Here is a 21,811-nt window from a genome sequence, read left to right on the forward strand (position 1 = left end):
AACACCATCACTGTTTAATGGTGTCACTTTTTCAGTTAATATATTCCTGAGGGTCTCTACTCCTAGATTACTACTGCATAACTACTCTACAACCATCCATTATCACAGCAAAGGTGCCCGCCACTTCACACGTTGACCAACAGCCGTGAATGGTTGTAGACTCTTAGAAGTGTAACAGGAAATTAATTTCAATGCTCGTTATAAGAGATTGTGCACTTGAATTAGTGCTTGTTCTTATAAAAAAGTGTAATTGAAGGATTGTATATATAATAAATGTTTTTTTTAACGACAGAACTTTTAAAAAATATCATCAACTCTATAACATAGGCTCAGAATTCATTTTATCACATCTCTGTAAGGATCCTGCGGTATTGACACGGTGCACAAAATAAGTTAAAATGGTAAGAGTAAGGCCAAGTGCTGCTAAGTGTAGTGGTAGACATGGAGTTGGCACAGCGGTTATAAAAACTATGCAGGTGGATATAGGGGCTTAGGCTGGCATGGAGGACAATAAGGGATCGAGGGGTGGGTAAGGTGCATATACTGGGATGGGAATTGTGTGTGAGGGAAACCTCATTCCCAGTCTGCCTTTGCACCTCACACATTCACCTCTTGATTCACTCAGCTTGAGTTCTAACATTGCCCCCACAAACCAGCAGAAAATTCAGCATCTGCTGTCAAGTCAGGGAGCCAGGAGTTTTCAATTCTGTATAGCCAAATGCAGACAAAAATCTGTGCCTGAGTAAAAATTCTCTTTAAGCTTGTCAAGGGAAATAGTGTTGTCATAGAGGCAACACATTTACACTTGTGTACTATGCACATAAGTTTATAATACCTTGTACATTTTCCTGCAAGGTGGGATGGGGAGGAGCAAATAGAATTCACTATTAAAAAAACCTTACTAGGTAAGGCAGGAAATCTTTCACACTGAAAGTATTTCATTGTTCATTTCTTTCTCTCAGTTTTAGTCAAGCCGTACTGATGACATGTTATGTAGGCGTCAAACATCACTGTTCTTCTTCAATGTCATTTACCCCAGTGCAAATAGGAAAGTTAAAATATGATGTATCATTGACACCCCTGATTTAATAAGTTTTTCCCAAATCCTGGCAAAATACCTGAAATGAGTTAATGTTTTGGTACCTTTGCAGTGACACATGGAGCACCCTTTCTTATTTTGTTCATATCCCTCTGGGCAATATTTGTCACAGGTAAATGGTGGACACTTCACACAACGACACATGTCACATCCGTGTTTGTTTTTCCTAAAGAATCATTGAAAACATAAAATTAGCAAATGTCCAGCTCTATGGATAGAAAGGAAGCTTCATTGTTACTTAAAATGTCTGAAAACATTATTTGCTCAATAACTGCATGCTCAAACTATAACTGTTGCATCACAGTTTACATTTTAATCCCAGCTGATGGTACTGCTGGTCAGGCCAGATCTCAGAATGTTAGATTATTTTTTTCTCTTAACTTGTGTTAACATAATGGCCATTCTCTAAAAAACATGATACAAGACCGCAGAATTTGTTGAAAGATTAAAACAATAAATCAAAACACCCCAAGCTATCTAGACTTCGAACACTCTAAGAAACATTTTTGTACATCTTGGATAACAATTTCACTCTACTCCCCAACGCCATTTTACAGCAAGTCAAATCCACCGAAATTGTACTGCTATGTAAAATCTTTAAGGTTTAATTGATTCTTTCCAGTTCCTGTCCTGTCAAGTGTGGGATGCTCTTACATGAAAATCTCAAAACTGAGAGCTAAGACTCCCTCAGCTTCTAATAACTTGCAGATTTCGAACCAAACACTCACCTAGAAATTAAACAAACTACATTTTTTGACAGAGGTAATTTATTTGCTTAACTGTTCTGCAACAACTCCTTTCTAGGAGAGACACTGCACTTGCTTCTGTCCTAAATCAGGTTTTTTCCTGAAAGCCTTTCAACCTTTCCATTGCTGGAGGGTTTCCTAAACTAAAATCAATCCTGGATTATCATGAATCAGAACAACCTAATGATTTTCAATGTTTACTCCACCTGTTTTAAATAAACAATTTCCCAATAACACACCAGGACTATAACCTAGTGTTGTGTGATTTTTAAACTTTGTCCAACACTGGCTCCTCCAGATCATGGAAGTGGATGACAGACTAAATCATTGACTTGAGACAAATTAACACACCACCACAACCCTCTCCCTTCCTTAGCTAAGTCAATATGAAGGAGTCCATATCACTCCCCCAAACCCAAGTGTTGCTCTGTAAAGAACCACACAGTTGAGTGCAACTACTGAACCATTTATGAATAGCTCATTTGGTCCAAATGCTCAGTTTAACTTAATTAACACGCCAGGAATTCCCTGTTGTTTGATTCTCACTGGATTACATCTGTGTTAAAGAAGGACTGTCTGACCTAAATTTTAAAAAGAATCCTTTCACAAAAGTAGCCAATATCCATGTGCCATTATTTTAAAACCTAATGTCTGAAAATGGTATTATAAAATATAAATCACACACCTTCCATCACATTTGCAATTTTAAAATACTATGGTCAATGAAACAATTTATGCCACTTTGGAAGAATGTTGACCAGGAAAACACAGCAGTTAAGTAACAGATCTTTAACATCCAATTAAGTGGCCATGCAGGACTATGGTGAAATGGTGTCTCAGAAGGACTACATCTGAAACCATGTTGCACCCCCAGCATAACACACAACTTGCCAGTCTAGATGATGGGTTATAAAGTTTGGTTCAAACATTTTACAGACCTTGGGACTCAGAGGGAAGTGTGATACTTGCAGAACAGCCTTTGTGATATTTCAAAGGAATTTTTGTATACTAATATGTTTATTCTATGAAGTCAAGGAACGGAATTTGTGCTGTATTTCTTCAAGATTTATCACAATCCTTTGACAAGGTGTCTTCACACTCAAGTTCCCTCTAAGCTACATGGCCTCACAGTAATCCAGAAGTTCCCATGCATGTGGTGTACAAACCAGCATCTTTACATTACCCCATGTTTACAACCCAACTAAAACACTTAAAGGGCTTGTGTACTTAGCCAAACCATCTGCTCATTATAAATAAAAGGACTAGTTCTTCACATTGCGATGTTAATAAAACTAATCTACATCATTCTTGAAGTTATGTATTTTGGGATCTACAAAAACCCAGCTCTCCAATTGCTTGGATACTGGTAAGTGAAGCAGTGTGTTTTTGGCAGTACATAACATGTTATTTTGGAAAACAAATACATGCTGTCAAAATGTTTTGTCTTGCATTCATTAGAACAAATGCAAGAATGCCAGATTTTAAATGACTACAATAAATGGAGTGTAAGTTATTTTGGTCATTTAAAATCTGGCATTCTTGCATTTTTCCTGATGGATAGCAAGATGGAAAGCTTCAACAACATGATTTCCTTTTCAGCAATGCTCTGTTTGATAAGAGTACCTACAGAGAGAACAGTAGAAACAACATGGGGCTATCTAAAGCAGTCCAATGTTTTAAACAACTGAGGTTGATATAATCGAAAACAGTTTTTTAAAAAAGGATCCACATCACATATTTATTCCTTGATTCTTAATATCCCAAGCTTTCCCAAATTTCACGTTAACTACTTGACAATCTCTACATGGCAGTCTAGCCATCTGTACTGTAGTGATCAGACTCTTCATCAAGCCATTGGAAGACTTTACCATTTCAATCAGCAGCTCCTTTCCCTTACCATCAGTGTCTTTTTGAAACTATTCATTTGTTGCACTCATCCAGAGAAGGGTAGGTGGGTAGTGAGTCATATTTGTTAAAAGCCTGTGTAGTCAGCAGTGGAATCAGATTGTCAATAGTACTGTGTAGCTTCCCATTCTCTGCAGCCACTCATAATCAAGCCAAAGATCTTTGCTACCCGAGCAGTTATCTCACTGGGAAATAAATTATTTCACTCATCGTGTTATTTACTGCAAACAGTTTTGAACTTTAATCCCATCCTCATTGTCAAAATCCATTATAGTTTGGAAGGAACATAGAAAGCGATACTGAGATGCTGGAAGCTTCAACATTGTGATTAAAGTTGGAGTGTGTTTGGAAATGATGACTCATTTTGTGTGGGGTTGGTCTCATAAATGAATGTATACACAGAAATATTGAGGAAAAAATGCATCGACAATCTTCTATTAAAATTGCTCATGGCAGTTCCCTGGAGATCAGACTTTACTTCCCAGAATAAAAGTAAAACACCACAAATGTTGAAGACCTGAAGTAGAAACAAAAAATGCTGGAGAAATTCAGCAGGTCTGGCAGCTTCTGTGGAGAGAGAAACAGAATTAATGCTTTGAGTCCAATGACTCTGGTTTGAAGAATGGTCTCCACTTCTCTCTCCACAGATGCTGCTAGTCCTGCTGCATTTCTCCATCACTTTGCTTTTATTTTATTTTCTGTAGACTCCAGGATCATCTTAAAGGGTTGATAACTCTCCGACATACAGGTGAATGATATCCATGTGCAAACATTTCAAGAAATACATGCATCTAGTTTGGATCTGCTATCATGAACAAATGACAAAATCCCAAATAAATTAGTTAACTATGCAAAAATTACAATGATTTCCATTACCGTCATTTATCATCAAGTGCCATTTCTCACTGCTCACAAAGTAGGAAACCCTAATAAAAGGATTTGACTGCAAGCCTCTCCAAACTTAGCCACTATATCACGAACGACAAAGGATATGTAATTCATAACTTGTGTAATGGTGATGTACTGCACTTACATGTAACCATAGGGACAATGTTTGTTGCAGGAAAGCTTTCGGCACTTGTGTGGCTGTGGTCGACATTCACAGATGCTGCACTCATCCAAATCCTTGAGGAAGCCATGGGGACAATCCAAAGAGCAGTAGGTCATCAAATCTGGGCAGGGTTCCTCTGGAACAGAAAGATATTACTTACTATCAGTCACAACAGAGAACAAAGAGGAGTAACCGAGTGACAAAACAGTGAACGCTTTCAGCAAGATGCAACACCAATGAAGTAAACGATGGCATATGCCTGAAATATTGTTTGTTTGAGTAATCAAGCTGTTCCTCATCTTTTATTAAAGTTAGTCTTTAAAATGCATAAAAGCAGTATGGTTGATCTGAAGGCAACTGGCCTCTGGTCAAAAGCTCCAGCTAATGGCAGTGGTCAGCCCTTTACAACCACAAGAGCATATTCACATTCAACATTTTGTTTGGACACTAGTTGGAGTTCTAACAAAAGGGTTGCCACTGCAACTCCAATTTGTTATCTGCATGAAGCTTATAAGTTTGATGTGTTTTGCGACACTCCTTCTTACTCCCTCTTTAACTTGGGGTCAAATGGAGGCTTGAAGGTGGTCATGCGACCGGCTCCATATTCTGCCTAACAAGCTTGGAAGGGTTGCTTGTTAAAGGTCAAGGGGTGCAATGGAGGGTGATGATGAGCAGAAAGGCTTAGGAAGAAAATGCAAAATAGTCACAGATTGTAAACAATGACCGGGGCAGCTGTGCTGTTAGTGGATAGGCTGCTAGTATTCAAATTACAGGGGAGCTATACATGCCCATACTTCTAACTATTTTATTCCGAGATGCAGTGGAGGTTGTGATCCAGAAGATAGCTTAATAGCACTTCTACCTGGATGTAAGGCTCATTGCTATAGAAATAAACTTTGAGAGGGGAAGAGTTTACAGCTAGTAAGTTTACTACCATGATACAGGACTTCTCTGAAGATAGAGTTTAAAGGCGTTTTATAAACCCTGCAAGGGTATGAAAAAGAGAGTGTGAGAGAAGATAAAGACCGAGGTGGCTAGTCTTGCGCCTAAAGTGGTGACAATGCTGGTCTCTATGTGCAGTGTATATTGGAGCCTATGCTCAGATTGAAAGGCTGCGTTCATGAGGATTTAACAAGGCTCAAAGATCTATGGAGCTCAGCTGGAGGAATATTCTCTAAGCTGCCCATCACCATGAAGGTCAGTTCAAGTTTTCCAGTTAGAAAAGGAAACCAGAATATTTTTAGACTGCTTCTTGAAGAAGTGTCCTCATAAGGCCTTGGTAGTATACAACTGCCGAGAAGTATTTTTTGGCCATTTTAAAGTTTAATGGGGCATCCTTTCTGTAGCTAAGGGATCTACTGAATTGTGTGTAGACAATGTTGCTTTTAATTCATTTATGACAGAAGAAGTCTTAAAACTTTAAATCTGTTCTGCAATCCTTCCAATCAGCCACTAGAAACCTTAACATTCTGTTTTTTTTTAGATTAGACTTACAGTGTGGAAACAGGCCCTTCGGCCCAACAAGTCCACACCGACCCGCCGAAGCGAAACCCACCCATACCCCTACATTTACGTCTTACCTAACACTACGGGCAATTTAGCATGGCCAATTCACCTGACCCGCACATCTTTGGACTGTGGGAGGAAACCGGAGCACCCGGAGGAAACCCACGCAGACACGGGGAGAACGTGCAAACTCCACACAGTCAGTCGCCTGAGTCGGGAACTGAACCCGGGTCTCAGGCGCTGTGAGGCAGCAGTGCTAACCACTGTGCCACCGTGCCGCCCACAATTCAGTCTCCAGGAGAAAGTGAGACTGCAGATACTGGAGATCAGAATAGAGAGTGAGGTGCTGGAAAAGCACAGCAGGTCAGGCAGCATCGAAGGAGCCAGAGAATCGTTGTTTCAGGCATAAAGATTCCTGATGAAGGGTTTATGCCCAAATCGTCGATTCTCCTGCTCCTCAGATGCTGCCTGACCTGCTGTGAATTTCCAGCACCACACTCTCGACTCTGTTTTCAGTCTCTACTTAGATTGTAACAAATTCCTTATTCACAGCAAAATGATAGCAGCATTTTACTTTCCAATACTCCTTCAACACAAACAACTGTAATTAATCCAGTTGAAAATATTTTGTTGGTGATGAATAGCCTGTTCCTGAATGGTGAGTCTAGTGTGAGGCATCATGAACACTACAATAAAGCTGCAGTCTCTGCATGAGTAACACAAAGACCAAACCCTGTTCCATTTTAGTGCTGTATCTCTTCCAGCAGTTGTTCCAAGCTGTTGGAATGTAGGGATCTCGTGTGCTGAGCATTTGCTACTATGAACTCAAAAATTAATAACAGTTGTTCCACCCAGAACAGTGGAAATTACAGATGTGACGGAGAGACAAGTCCTGAGATGTGCACATGAAAGTGTTCAACATAAATTGTGTGTAAAATGTGAAGGTGGTGTAATAGCTTTTAAACAATGATGTGTGAGTGAACTTAAAATATATAAACATTTTTAAAAATGCAAACCTTTGCAATGAAAACTTGAAGTATTTGTTTAATAATTTGTGCAGAAGTCAGTCTTTGTTTTTCAAAAATCAAAACATAAAATTTTCAGAAACAAAATATAATCCTAGAGATGCTAATGATTGATTCCATTGGAATGATATAGGTACGAATGAAAATGAATACTAGTAAATGAATGAATAAATGTTACATAAATATATAGATGAATTTACAGAGCTTGTAATGTTACAAAATTAATAAGTTTATTCTTTCGCTTTGTTGGTCTTTTATAAATGTCACTTGGGCCCAAATCAACACGCATATCAACTCCTTAAAAATACCTGTAGAAATGGACACCAAGACTTCTGGCTTATAAAAGATATTGTTACATGTATATGTGGTATATTTGTGCTACTCAGCTATCTTTTTGGCATGAGCTATACCCTTTCTCTCCTCTGCTCCAAATTCTAGAATTATCCTTGATGTTTTCCCACTCCATAGGCAGCCACAGTACCTTTGGGAAGGGAAGGTTGTCATCAAACAAGAGTGTGTGTACGCGAGAGCGAGAGAGCGCGCGTGCACGTGAGAGAGAGAGAAAAAGCATGCGAAAGAGAGAGAGGGAAGTGTGCATGAGAGATAGAGAGATTGGGTGCAGGAGACAGAGGGTGCATGTGAGAGTGTGCATGGGAGAGGGACAGCATATGTGACAGAGAATGCGTGTGCGAGATAGAGGGCCTGTGTGTGAGAGTATGTGCACGCGCGTGTGTCGGGTGTGTGAGTGTGTGAGTGTGAGTGAGAGAGAGAGAGAGAGAGAGACTACAGACTCCTGAACATTAAATTTCCTTTCAAAGGTTTGAATAATTGTGCAATATTAACAAAAGTGATCAAAAATGGAATTCCTTCAACATTTCATCGTCTCTATTGAAGTTTGGTAGAAGGGGAATCTGCTAAATTCCCAACTAAGTTACTTCCTTGGAAGCCATGGAAATCCCTGATAATTGAGAGTTTTTGGTTGCAGCAAAACATAGCATTCATCATTCATTTCATGTGTCATCAATATAGAAACAAACATGAAACAGGATTTCCCATGTATTTTGAGGGAGCCTTAGTGCACTTTCAGCAGGACAGCGTACTGACTGCTATGAGAAATCTCCCAGGCTGCAGACAATTTTCTGGGATCAGGGTAATTGGCTATTTAAACTGGGCTGCTCAGCCTTTATCTGGAGAGGCAGAGGTTAGCTATGGCAGAGATTATCTAACCCTGATGCTGGACCCAGGGCCAAACAACTTTGCAAAGGTGTAAATGTTGGAAAATATACCATATGACTTTGCATCATTTGTGGTCTATTATAAACAGACTTTTTTGATTATGCTGATGTACAATGTACTTCAAGTCACTGCTGATAATACCAAAAGTGAAGGGATAGAGCAGACAAACAGTGACTGAAGAAATTTCCACTGCATTTTTCTGGAGTTTTGCCAAGGAGCTTACAATTGAAAGCAAGTTTAATACAAAGATTACATTTACTGAGCTAGAGTTCAGTACTTGGTGACTAAAAGCTCCCTGGCATTCTGAAAGGATTGTACCACTTACTAGGTAGGCACTGGCACATCAAACATCCCTTCTGATCTTGCACAAAACCGTATGGGCAATCCTTCTCTGTCAGGGTGCAGTTTATCAGCCTCGCGCATAGTGTTGGACTGACTGTCCCATAACTCGGCTCTGTTGGAAAAGCAAATCAAAGAGACCCGATTTCTGGATGAATATTGGCCCATATGGTTCCATTAATTATAACATACACACTTACAATATCATATATACTCTAGCCTATCTGCCAATACTACCAATCAATGTGCCACTGGGCCTTTTCCTAGAACCACTGCAGCCCTGTGGTGATGGTGATGATGAGAGTTCCAGGAGGTCTTGATTCAGCACCAAATGTGAAGGAACAGATTGGAGTCATTATGGTGAGAGTTGATGGTTAGCCTGTGATTTTTGCTGGTTTCGTCCTTCTTGGATCAAGGGGCCACAGAGGCAGGACATGTACCACTGAAATAACTTGACAAGTTGCTACAGTTTACTGCCCTCAACAATTGCCTTTTGAAGAAAGTCTCCCTGTTGAGATCTACTAAGATGCATTTAATTTAATTAAATACCGGATGTTATTTCACATAGGGTGAGAGCTGATATTTTTACATTAAACCAAGTGCAAAAGTCTGTGCCGTACAGCACCTCTCGCACCCAGTTAACAAAATCATGCATTTAGGCATTTGCCAGTTCTCCCCCCAGACATACCTTACGTAGAAAATGAAGCACCAGCTGCATTGCAACCTCAGTGTTGCAATTCCACCCCCTCTTTGTCTGGATGACTGTGTTTCAAATGATTATCTAATGATATAGGGATAGGGGTTGATCTATGGTTCTCCTTCTCCATGTTTTACTGTGCATTCAGAAGTTGTCACAGGAAGATTGATGTGCTTCCAAATTGCTACCTTCACAATTGGGTACATTGTCTCTGGTCATCAGTTTGAGTAAAGAAAGGTTTTTGTTCACATTAGCAGCCATAGGAAATGCTGGCCGAGTCATCTGCTGTGTTAACAGCAGTTCACACAGCCTTCAGCACTTCATTTAAGTCTCTTTTTTGGATGGGGGGGAGAGAGGAAGAACAGGGATAGTAGGGGAGACACACGACACCGTGGACAACATCCCGTTCTGACTTAGTACTGATGTCCAGTGGTGTTGCTAGGCTTTTGGATCTTGTATATGTCTAGCTTTGCAGTTTTACTTTGTTATTTCACTGTTCAAATTGTACATTTACTTAGAGTCATAGAGTTATACAGCACAGATATAGACCCTTCTGTCCAACTTGTCCACGCCGACCAGATATTCTAAACTGACTTTGTCCCATTTGCCAGTACTTGGCCAATACCCTTCCAAACCCTTCCTATTCATGTGTCCAACCAGATGTCTTTTAAATGCTGTAATTGTACCAGCTTCTACCATTTCTCCTGGCAGCTCATTCCAAACATGCACCACCTTGCATGTGAAAAAGTTGCCTCTTAAGACCCTTTCAATTATCTTCCCCCTCATCTTAAACCAATGCCCTCTAGTTTTGGATTCCACTACCCTGGGAAAAAGACCTTGGCTATTCCTAGAATAATATTTACCCTATCCATGCCCTTGATGGTCTTATAAACCTCTATAAGGCCACCCCCTCAGTCTCTGACGCTCCAGGGAAAATAGCCCCGGCCTATTTAGCCTCTCCCTATAGCTCAAGCCTTTCAAGCCAGATAAATACCTTTGTTTATCTTTTCTGAACCCTTTAAACAACATCCTTCCGATACGAGGGAGACCAGGACTGAATGCAACATTCTAAAAGTGGCCTCACCAATGTCTGTACTGCTGCAACATGACATCCTAACTACCATACTTAAATGTACTGACCAATGAAGGCAAGTCTGCCAAATGCCTTCTTCACAACTCAAATATCCTTTAGGACAATAGCAGTTTTATCCGGATTCCTCAGGCAACACGACATTTGTACATAATTTGCGTTGGGATATAAGAGGAAGAACCAGTTGTTTTTCATGTGGAAATTAAAATAGTCAACACTGATATCTTAACTATCGACTGTAAATGGCAGCACCTTTTCTGCTCGTCACGTCATTGGAAGTGGGATTGTTCAGTCTGTAATTAATAATGACATTGAAGGACCACTACTCTGATGTTTCAATGAATCCATCTAACTGATTGCAAATTATGGTCTAAGATTACACAAAACTAAATAAGAATGATGCAAATGTGGAATAAATAAAATACAATGAAGACTGGAAGTCTTCATTGCCATCGAAGAGGTTGCAATTGGGTGAGCTTCATTTTGTCAGAGGTTTCTCTGACTAAAACAGACAGAGGTTAAAATATTTGTTTTGAATCAAAACCAAGGTAGAAGAAAAGCTTAGGAGGTTTGTAAAAGGTAATGGTTCTGAAAGGGTTAAGGTTCAACACAACAATAATCTCTATCCAATCTGAAGATAGCATGCAGTCTTGCAATGATCTTGAACAGGACAGCTATATTTTCTTTCTCCCCATAGTTCCAGTAATCATGTCTAAAAAACAAATGTAACTCACACCTATTTGTTATCACACTACAAACTAAATTTAAGACAAGAACTCCTTCTTGTTAAGACTCAATCATGGTTGATCCCCTCCCATTGTAAAAAAAAAGGCCCTCAGACCAATGAAGGAAGAATCCTTCTACAACAAACAGCCTGTAAATATATCTAACAAAGTGCAGAATTGACAAAGATTCTCGCAGTTAAGAAGTCTTTGCAAGGATAAATATGGAGGGGAGAAAGGCTGAATAGAGTTGGCAAAAAAAAGCAACAAAGTATCTTCAATTAACGTAAGGCTTGTAGAATGGATAAGGTGAAGATGCAGAGCTGTAATTTCTTTGGGTCCAAGAAATTTCTGTAATTTCAAGAAAGCATTGAAGAAACAAACTGCTTGAATTAAAGATCCAAAGAGAAAATTGAAAAAAGACAAAGACTTGCATTTCTATTTACACCTTTCATGACTACTGGATGAAAATATTGTACATCCAATGGAGCATTCTTGAAGTATAATCACTGTTGCAATGCAAGAACTGTGGTAATTTGGATAGCAATACCGACAAACATAACGACCAGGTAATTTGTATTGCACTGTTGATTGAGAGATAAATAATGAGCAGGACGCTAGAGCTAGTTCCCTTGTTCTTCTGTCAAACAATGCAAGAGAATCTTTTCCACATAACTGAGGGGGATGTGGGGACTACGACCACAGGCAGACCCGCCAAAGGTGCAGCATCACCCTCAGCAACATACTGGAATTTCAGCCTTGGTTTCGCATTCAGGTGCTGGAACTGACCGTGAAGCCACAGCCTTGTGACTCAGAGGTGAGCATACCACCAACTGAGCCAGAAAAGGAAAGGCCTGGAGACAGCAAAAGCCACAAAAATAAACACAGCTGAACAGAACTGAAGCGAAAATACTGAAACGGGACACAGTGAGAAAACTTGAGATGGAATAGCAAAACCAGACAAAATCCAAATGTAATGGAAGATGGAGAACATCTTGATTTTAATACCAGTCTAAATAACATAGTCTAAGTAAGAACGCACTTTCAGATGTCTTATTACAAGCGTAGGAATTTATACTTCAATAAACCAGATTAATTTTAATATGCTGATTAAACAAGCAATTCATTTCATGCTTAATTAATTTTCTTCAGTTGGTCTGAATTGGCATTTGGCACAGTACGGGGCCAGCATTCCCTCAAGCTTTGTAAAAGGAGGAGATCTGGCAAATGACTGTAAAAGTTTGAAACAGAGTTCATAGTTTTGGCATCAGAACAACATAAGAGACTGGTGTAGGTCAGGGAATTTCAGCTTCCGACCAGATTTTAGATTAAGTCACCACCGTGGAAGAAACATCTGCACCTTATATATTTATGTCACTTTGAACAAGGTAATTCAACAGCTGAGCAGTAGTTCATAATGCACAGCGATGTAACAAGGGAAGTACCTTATCAGTAAATTTATTATCTGTAAATGTATAACTAGTCTCATCTGCAGGAGAGTCATACAGCACAGAAACAGACCCTTCAATCCAACTGGTCCAGGCTGACAATCTTGCCAAACTAAATTAGCCCCAACTGACTGCAATTGATCCATGCCCATCCATACCTTCACTGCTCAGGTACTCATTCAAATACCTTTTAAACATTGTAATTGTACCTGCATCCACCACTTCCTCTGGCAGTTCAACCCACACATCAGCCACTTTCTGTAAAAACATAAATTGCCCCTCATGTTAAGTTTTAAATCGTTCTCCTCTCACCTTAAAAATATGCCCCATAGTTTTGAACTCCCCCACCCTAGGGAAAATACCTTTGACATTCACTTCATCTCTGCCCCTCATAATTTTATAAACCTCAATAAGGTCAGCCCTCAAATTTCTGTGCTCCACTGAAAAAAGTCCCAGATATCCAACTTCTTCTCATAACTCCAACCCTCCATTCCAGTCAACATCCTGGTCAATCTGTACTGAACCCTCTCCAGTTTAATAATATCCTTCCAATAACAGGGCAATTAGAACTGCACACAGTACTCCAGAAAGGAAGCACATGGTGAGGTCAGCGCAGGAGAGAGAGAAAGAAACTCACACTGCTAATGACACGGCAGTGAACCTGCACAGTTACTGCCTTTGCTGTTTGAATTCATGTATCGCTGGACATCGGAGTGCATCTGGGAAAATTAACAAGCAATGAAATTCACAACAAATCTTGGAGAAATCTGTTTGGGTGATGTCACAGCACAGAAACAGGTAAGTAAATATTTTTAAGTGTGGCCTTACAGTAAGTCTGCAGTAGTGAGTAGAGTGGGTTCTTTCTTGATTATATGTTTGATTATATGTCTCTTGATTAAACTTAAAATATAAGCCATAAGTATTAATTTAACCTGGAGCAGTATTTTGTTGAGGAATAAGACAGTGTGATTTTCTGGGTCTGTAGATTGAAAGAAGCAAAAATGGCCTTTAGTAGAGTGACATGCTCTTCTTGTCAGATGTGGGCATTTTGGGAGAGTTTACGGGTTACTGTGGATTATATCCACAATTAGTGCCAGTGGTTGCGAATCCTATCAGATTGAATATATCGGTTGGAGAGACAGTTAGAGGCAATGGCGAATTTACAAGACCAAGGGGATGTGATGGATGGCAGTTCTAGGAAGGGGGAAAAGTTGCAGATACAATCACATAGATGGGTTAACTCCAGGAAAGGTAAAGAGGTAGGCAGATAGTGCACGAGTGTTTTGTGGCTCTCCCCATTTCAAACAAGTGTGCTGTTTTGGAAAATATAGGGGTGATGGATTCTCAGGGGAACATAGCACGAACAGCCAATTTTCTGGTATTGAGTGTGGATCTAATTCAATGAGGGGCATGTTGGGTTCCAAGAGAGCTATTGTTAGGGGATTCTGTAGTCCGAGGTACAGACAGATGTTTCTGTGGCCAGCAGTGAAAACTCAGAGTGCTTCCCTGGTGCCAGGATCAAGGATGTCTCAGCGAGGGTGCAGAATGTTCTCATGGGAGAGAGGGGCCAGCAGGAGGTCATTGTCCACATTGGAACCAACAACATAGGAAGGGATAAGGCTGAGATGCTGAAGGGAGATTACAAAGAGTTAAGGAGGAATTTAAAAAGGAGGTCCTCAAGGTTAGTAATATCTGGATTACTCCCGGTGCTACGAGCTAGTGAGGGCAGGAATAGGAGAATAGAGCAAATGAATGTATGGCTGAGGAGCTGTGTATGGGAGAAGGATTCATATTTTTGGATCACTGGAATCTCTTTTGGGGTAGATGTGACCTGTAAAGGAAGGACAGATTGCACCTAATTTGGAAAGGGACTAATATACTGGAAGGGAGATTTGCTAGAGCTGCTCGGGAGGATTTAAACTAGTAAGGTGGGGGTGTGGGATCCAGGGAGATATGAGGAAAGAGATCAATCATGAGACTGGTACAGTTGAGAACAAAGGTGAGTGAAACAGTCAGGGCAGGCAGGGACAAAGCAGAGAACAAGGTAGGACTGATAAATTAAACTGCATTTATTTCAATGCAAGAGGCTGAACAGGGAAGTCAGATGAACTCAGAGCATGGTTAGGAATATGGGACTGGAATATCATAGCAATTACAGAAACATGGCTCAGGGATGGACAGGACTGGCAGCTTAATGTTCCAGGATACAAATGCTACAGGAAGGACAGAAAGGGGGGCAAGAGAGGAGGGGGAGTGGCGTTTTTGATAAGGGATAGCATTACAGCTGTACTGAGGGAGGTTATTCTCAGAAATACATCCAGGGAAGTTATTTGGGTGGAATTGAGAAATACGAAAGGGATGATAACCTTATTGGGATTGTATTATATTTTTGAAGTAACAAAGAGGGTTGAGGAGGGCAGAACGTTAGGTGTGATCTATATGGACTTCAGTAAGGCATTCAACATGGTTCCCCATGGGAGACTGGTTAGTAAGATTAAATTTCATGGAATACAGGGAGAATTAGCTATTTGGATACAGAACTGGCTCAAAGGTAGAAGACAGAGGGTAGTGGTGGAGGGTTGTTTTTCAGACTGGAGGCCTGTGACCGGTGGTGTGCCACAAGGATTGGTGCTGGGTCCACCACTTTTCATCATTTACATAAATGATTTGGGTGCGAATATAAGAGGTACAGTTAGTAAGTTTGCAGATGACATCAAAATTGGAGGTGTTGTGGACAGAGAAGGAGGTTACCTCAGATTACAATGGGATCTTGAACAAATGGGTCAATGGGCTGAGAAGTGGCAGATGGAGTTTAATTTAGATAAATGGGAGGTGCTGCATTTTGGGAAAGCAAATCTTAGCAGGACTTATACACTTAATTGTAAGGTCCTCAGGAGTGTTGCTGAACAAAGAGACCTTGGAATGCAGGTTCATAGCTCCTTGAAAGTGGAGTTGCAGGTAGATAGGATAGTGAAGAAGGCGTTTGGTATGTTTTCCTTTATTGGTCAGAGTATTGAATATAGGAGTTTAGAGGTCATGTTGCAGTGGTACAAGACATTGGTTAGGTCACTGTTGGAATATTGTGTGCAATTCTGGTCTCCTTCCTTTTGGAAAGATGTTGTGAAACTTGAAAGGGTTCAGAAAAGATTTACAAGGACGTCGTCAGGGTTGGAGGATTTGAACTATAGGGAGAGGCTGAACTTTTTCAAGCAGAGGGTGGTACGTGCATGTAATGAGCTGCCAGAGGAAGTGATGGACGCTAGTACGATTGCAACATTTAAAAGGCATCTGGATGGGTATATGAATCGGAAGGATTTGGAGGGATATGGGCAGGGTGCAGGCAGGTGGGACTAGATTGGGTTGGGATATCTGGTCGGCATGGATGCATTGGTCCAGGGTGTGTTTCCATGCTGTACATCTCTCTGACTCTAAGCGACTCCACCAACATCCTGTAAACCTCACCATGACATCCAAACTCAAAGTAAGTAATGTCAAATAACTTGGAGAACGTAAGGACTGTAGATGCTGGAAGCCAGAGTCAATGATGAAGGGTTTCGGCAGGAAACATAGACTTTCCTGCTCTTGGGGTGTTGTCTGACCTACTGTGCTTCTCCAGCTTCATATATAATGTCCAATAACTGTTGGCCTGGTCACTGCATTAAAATACTAACCTCATTGAGGCAGAGTGACAGCTACAACACATTGAACTGAACTTTTTTGTTGCTTAGTTACTGCATAACCTTTCTTTGCAAAGAATGGAGTGTTACTTCAAATATTGACTAACGCCTTTCAGCATCAAATTAATGGGGCTCATACATGTCTGCATTGTTAGAAGTAGAATCATTGTATCAAAATTCCACATGGATAGTTTAGTACTGCCCAAAATCTGACACACATTTCTTTTAAAGGGCTTGAATATGAAAGTATTCTACTTGCACAAAGATTCATGTGGAACAATGCCATTTGACCAGATGATGAAAAAGTGGTACGTCACTGGACTGAACAATCCAGCGACTCAGGCTAATAATGTCAGGAGAAATGTTCAAGTCTCAACATGACAAGTGATGAAATTTTAATTTAATCAACTTTTAAACCCACAAGGATTTAAACAAGGAAACTATTATAAAATGCCCACATGGTTCTTTTAGGGAAGGAAATCTTGTTACAATAGTGGTAAGTTCTTGATCCATATTTTAAAACTTCTGTCAGAGACCTTCATGGTTAAAATCATTTTAAAGAGGGAAAAATCATGGTCATAAAATGGCTTCAATCACCTGACCACAGATTGAAGCAAGTTCAATCAACTGGGTCACGTGGATCCCGCGTTTTAATTTTATCTGAATGAGAAATTGCACAAATTGCACATTGCAGTGGTTCAAGGCAGCAATTCAGCACCACTCTCTCAAGGGCGAATAGTGGCAGGCAATAAATAACAAGTCACCTTTGACCGAGGCACCATAAACAAAAGGTAGCATGTTGATTCTGCAAAGTCCTCTTCAGTAACAATGGAAAGCTAAGCTGTTTCACTGAAAGTACAATTTGGCATCTAACTACCTCCCTCCTTGAAATTCATTGGCTTTATCACAACTGAATTCCCCGATATCAAATTTGGAGATCTCCACTGATCAAAACCTGAACTGAGCTGCAAATACTGGGTGTAGGTGATTATTGAGTCCAAAGGCTGGGAATTCTGAAGTGAATAACTCTTCATCTGACTTGCCAAAGCCAACCCATCATCTACAAGACTCAAGTCAGTACTGTGATGGATGTGATGGACTCTTCACTGGCCTGGATGAATGCAGCTCCAACAACATTCAAGAAGCTTGACACCTTCCAGGATAAAGCAATTGACTTGATTGGCATCACATCTACCACCTTAAACATTCTACCCTTCCACCACTGACACACAGAGACAGCAGTATGCTCCATCTCCATGATAGACACGCCCAACAACTCACCTCTGACAGCATCTGCCAACCTTTCCATGTCTAGCAAATAGGTAAAAACAATGACTGCAGATGCTGGAAACCAGATTCTGGATTAGAGTGGTGCCGGAATGGCACAGCAGTTCAAGCAGCATCCGAGATGTCTAGCAAATAGAAAGACAAAGGCAGCAGACACATGGAAATACCTCCACCTGCAAGTTACCCTCCAAGCTGCACACCATTCTGACTTATCTTGCGACATCTACTCCGAAGAAATTGGGTAAAAGAAATAAACGCTGCCTTTGCCAACAATGCTGACATCCCATGAAAGAATTTTTTAAATAAAAAACAAAGCAGTTTTACCCTTACTTTTAAAACAAGAATTATACAGAAAAAGGATGAAAGTCCATTCCTTAGTTCATCATCCTGTTCGATTGTTGCACTATTAAGTAGTCTATGCTGAAAGTACTGAACGTGTGCAACAAAAAGGAACTGTTTCCAAAAGCTTGTTTCCCAACCCTGCAGAATGAGACCAGTCCGGTTTCTGCAACACTTGCAGACTGACCAGTTACAGCAAAAATTACAAATACTGATTCCAGCAAAAACGTTCAGCAACATTATGGCAACAAGTGGCTGAGGTCAGTTTTGGAGGGGAAAGAGGATGTGTCATGGAAACTATGGGACATTGTCACAGGAATCATATGCTAATCCTCCTGGCTGCTGATTACAGAATAGGAGTGAGGATTGTCTTAGATTAAAAACAAAAGTTGTTCTGCTTCCTAGAAGGATGCCAGCAAAGCAGGGGTGAATGAATCATTTGGATACAAACTGTCACTTCCTATAATGGACAGAACAGGTAAAAGAACAATTATTTGAAACAGCTCTCTAACAAATTGCGTTACATGTAACGATGTGCAACATTTGAAATGGTAATTCTCCAAATACGCTCCCATATTTTTAATCGGCTATCCGGTTACTTGAATAGCACACAAGGTTATCTATCAGTCAGCACATGACCATTTTCAGTAAGCACAATCCAAACATGATTAACAATATCATCTAACAGCTCCTAACATTTTATTGAGCCAATGCTATCAACTGTGCAACACATCCTAAAGGTCACCTCAGGTTTGAATTTGGACAACTAGTATTGAGCATCCATCCTGTCAGCTGATTCTGACAACCTTTTTTTTTACAATAGGCTTTCAGAAGAAAACCATACAACGTACAGTTGTTCAAGCAGCACTGTTTAAAGTTGAGGCTGGTTTCTGCAATAGAATTCCCCAGACATATTCATTCATAGATTTATCAAAGTACTAACTGTTGATTTTTTTTTAATGATCTGCTCAATTTACTTTTAGTTCACTTCAAATGTGTTTTCCTTTTAGAATTAGGAAACACTAATGTTAGTGACATAATTATTAGTGCGAATGTTTTTGAATATGCATTCGAAAACTGTAAAATGTAGGGCAGGGACTCTATCACTAACTCTGGTTGTCTTAATGCTGAGAAATGACCAAAAAAACCTCCCACGGAGTCAGAACTCACAGGAAAGAGCAGAGGGTGCACCTTCTCAATTCTGAGGTCCGTGCTCAAGCACTCAGTGCCTTTGAACAATGGACGCTCCCATTTGAGGCAGCTGCAAGGTTTGCCTGTTAGTCTCCCTACATGGCAAGCCCCTGTCAGCTGCTTGTTGAATTATGATGCAATGCATACCCACTTCAACTGGCACCCATAGGATTTCTTAGCCCTGACGTAATCAGGGGCAGTAAACAGGCAGTGGAGATCTCCAACTCTCACCCTTCCACTCAATCAAATAGTTCCCAATTCCAAAACGTGTCTTCGGATGAGTAGGAAATTAAATTCCTCCATCTGTGGCCAATGGTGTGCAGTCATCTGCAGTGAGACTGGTTAAGTCTTTTCTTTGCCCAGAAACTGCACTGGTTACACTACAATGATGATTTCTTATCCACTGTTGGCTGTTTCAGGAAACAGTGAAGCCCAGGTACCCTGGAGGTGTGACACTGATTCCACAATGCTCTCCTGGGAGGATTTGGATTTATTTTGCTTTCTCCGTACTCAGAACATTGCAAAAAGAATTAATCCTGAACACAGACCAGTCAATATGGGCATGAAAAGTATAGTAGCTGAAAACAACTATTTAGACAGAAAAATAACAAGCATTGTGACTTTGATTTAAGTGCATTTTGAACTGCCATTGTACACTATACTTGTAATCTAATTAGCTACATTTTTCAATTTTTAAAAATTTAGCACTGAAAAAGAATTCCTTAACGCAAAGTTAAACGTCACGCTGCAGTGCATGGTTGAGGCAGAGATAAATTTTTAAAGGAAAACTGAACAAAGATTCAAAGGAGAGCTACAGGATGATATAGAGAATGGGTCAGTAGATTTTGGATTGTTACTACTAGAAGACAGTACAGGTATGATGGGATGAGTGGTCTTCTGTTGTGCTAGAAACCTGTGTGGTTCCATACAGGTTAGAAGAGTTATCCGCTCTGTACACAGATACCTCAAAACTTCATGTTTTAACAGAGACACTAATTCCCTTCTTTCTTGTATTTGCAACTGATAATTATTTTTCGTTAATTTCACCTTGAAGGTATCAGATCCTAAAAGTGATCACAGTCTTGCAGATGTGTTGCTTTTTGATTGAGAGGTTAGTTGGCAAGAATTGTATACAGACAGTATTTGAATTTGCCTGGAGGATTTTAATTGCTCATTTCAAATTCACGTATTTTTAAAGCTGCAATTTTAGACACCACCAACAAATGTACAAAATACACAGGGAAACATAAGTAGCTGTGCCTAATGTTAAAATCCTCCCTCAAATTAAAGTAGCATAAATTGGCCAATTAGTATGAAAAGTAGGTAGTACATACATAATGATGACTGTGATTGAGAAAAACATCTTAGCTAATTATGTTCTTGACTATCACTAGTGTTTCCAAACAGCAACTGGAATTGAAACCACAGACTCACATTCTACAGGACCAAGAAAACAGACATGGTTAATTTTTTACTACTCATTTGTTTTCCAAGAATAAAATATAATATTATTTTGTGGCCTGGTCATGGTGACCTCGGTTTAGAGTGGAAACCTAAAATTACTCACTTGACCTCTAATTATCAATAGAGGATTATAATAGACAGTGGTTGTAAAGCTTCTTCCCTGTTTTTCTTTGGGGAAAAAGAGTGCACTACTGTTCAATATCCAATTTTCATCTGAAAGACACTGAGCCTATCAAAATTAATCAACAGAAAACTGTATTATACTCTTAAAGTTCTTTCATTTCCAAGTGAAATCATGTCACACGTTCTCAGGACTTTGCATGTTTCATGGGAAAAAAATCCATTTCATAGTGGCTCTTTATCACTGAAACAAAGAGGTATCCTTTAGGGTCTTTTTCATTGTTTGTTAAATTCTGCAAATGTTGATCATATTGTTTTCATCAATATCAATGTGACCTTGGAGAAGAATAAACAGAACACGAAGTCCAGTCAGACTGTTGAGGACAGATTAGTGACTTGGTAATTTATTCATCTGATAATTCCTGGTATTTGTTCACCAAAGCCTGTTCGGAAATATCACAGACCTACAACGAAGCCAGAGTTGAAAGCAGAAACAGGAGCTAAATCCAATTAATAAACACATTCCCAGTCTGACAAAAACACGTCAATCGCTTTCCATCGCTTGACCCAATAAAAAAGCCTGGAACATGTCCAGTACTAGTCAATTAAGCTTCAGCTTCACCCTGCTGACTTGAAAGTCGGGCTCCAAACAGCTCATGAGTTGATATGCATATAATATCATGATGACAAGTGATACTGTCAACTGGATGACCTCTACCTCTTTAAGCAGTCCCAAAGGTCAAGCAGTTGTCACATTTACTGTCTGTCATCCCAATGTTTCAAGTGATGGGAGCAGAAGCCAGAAATCAACAGTGAATCCAAAACTTGAGGATGAACTATGTCGTTCCTATTTTAGAGTATACACCTCA

The 21,811-nt window shown here is 40.0% G+C and overlaps 1 protein-coding gene across 1 annotated transcript in view; it reads right to left on the reverse strand.

The window, feature by feature from the left end:
• LOC132818129 (cysteine-rich motor neuron 1 protein-like) overlaps nucleotides 1-21,811 on the reverse strand; it is a 249,856-nt gene that overhangs the window by 28,431 nt on the left and 199,614 nt on the right. The window contains exons 6-8 of the mRNA XM_060828847.1: nucleotides 8,894-9,022; nucleotides 4,784-4,937; nucleotides 1,144-1,265 (exon numbers count right to left, since the gene is read on the reverse strand). Coding sequence (XP_060684830.1) covers nucleotides 1,144-1,265; nucleotides 4,784-4,937; nucleotides 8,894-9,022 — 405 coding nt within the window. The remainder of the gene's footprint in view (nucleotides 1-1,143; nucleotides 1,266-4,783; nucleotides 4,938-8,893; nucleotides 9,023-21,811) is intronic.

Source organism: Hemiscyllium ocellatum, chromosome 8, assembly GCF_020745735.1.
Source record: "Hemiscyllium ocellatum isolate sHemOce1 chromosome 8, sHemOce1.pat.X.cur, whole genome shotgun sequence".
Classification (NCBI taxonomy): domain Eukaryota; kingdom Metazoa; phylum Chordata; class Chondrichthyes; order Orectolobiformes; family Hemiscylliidae; genus Hemiscyllium; species Hemiscyllium ocellatum.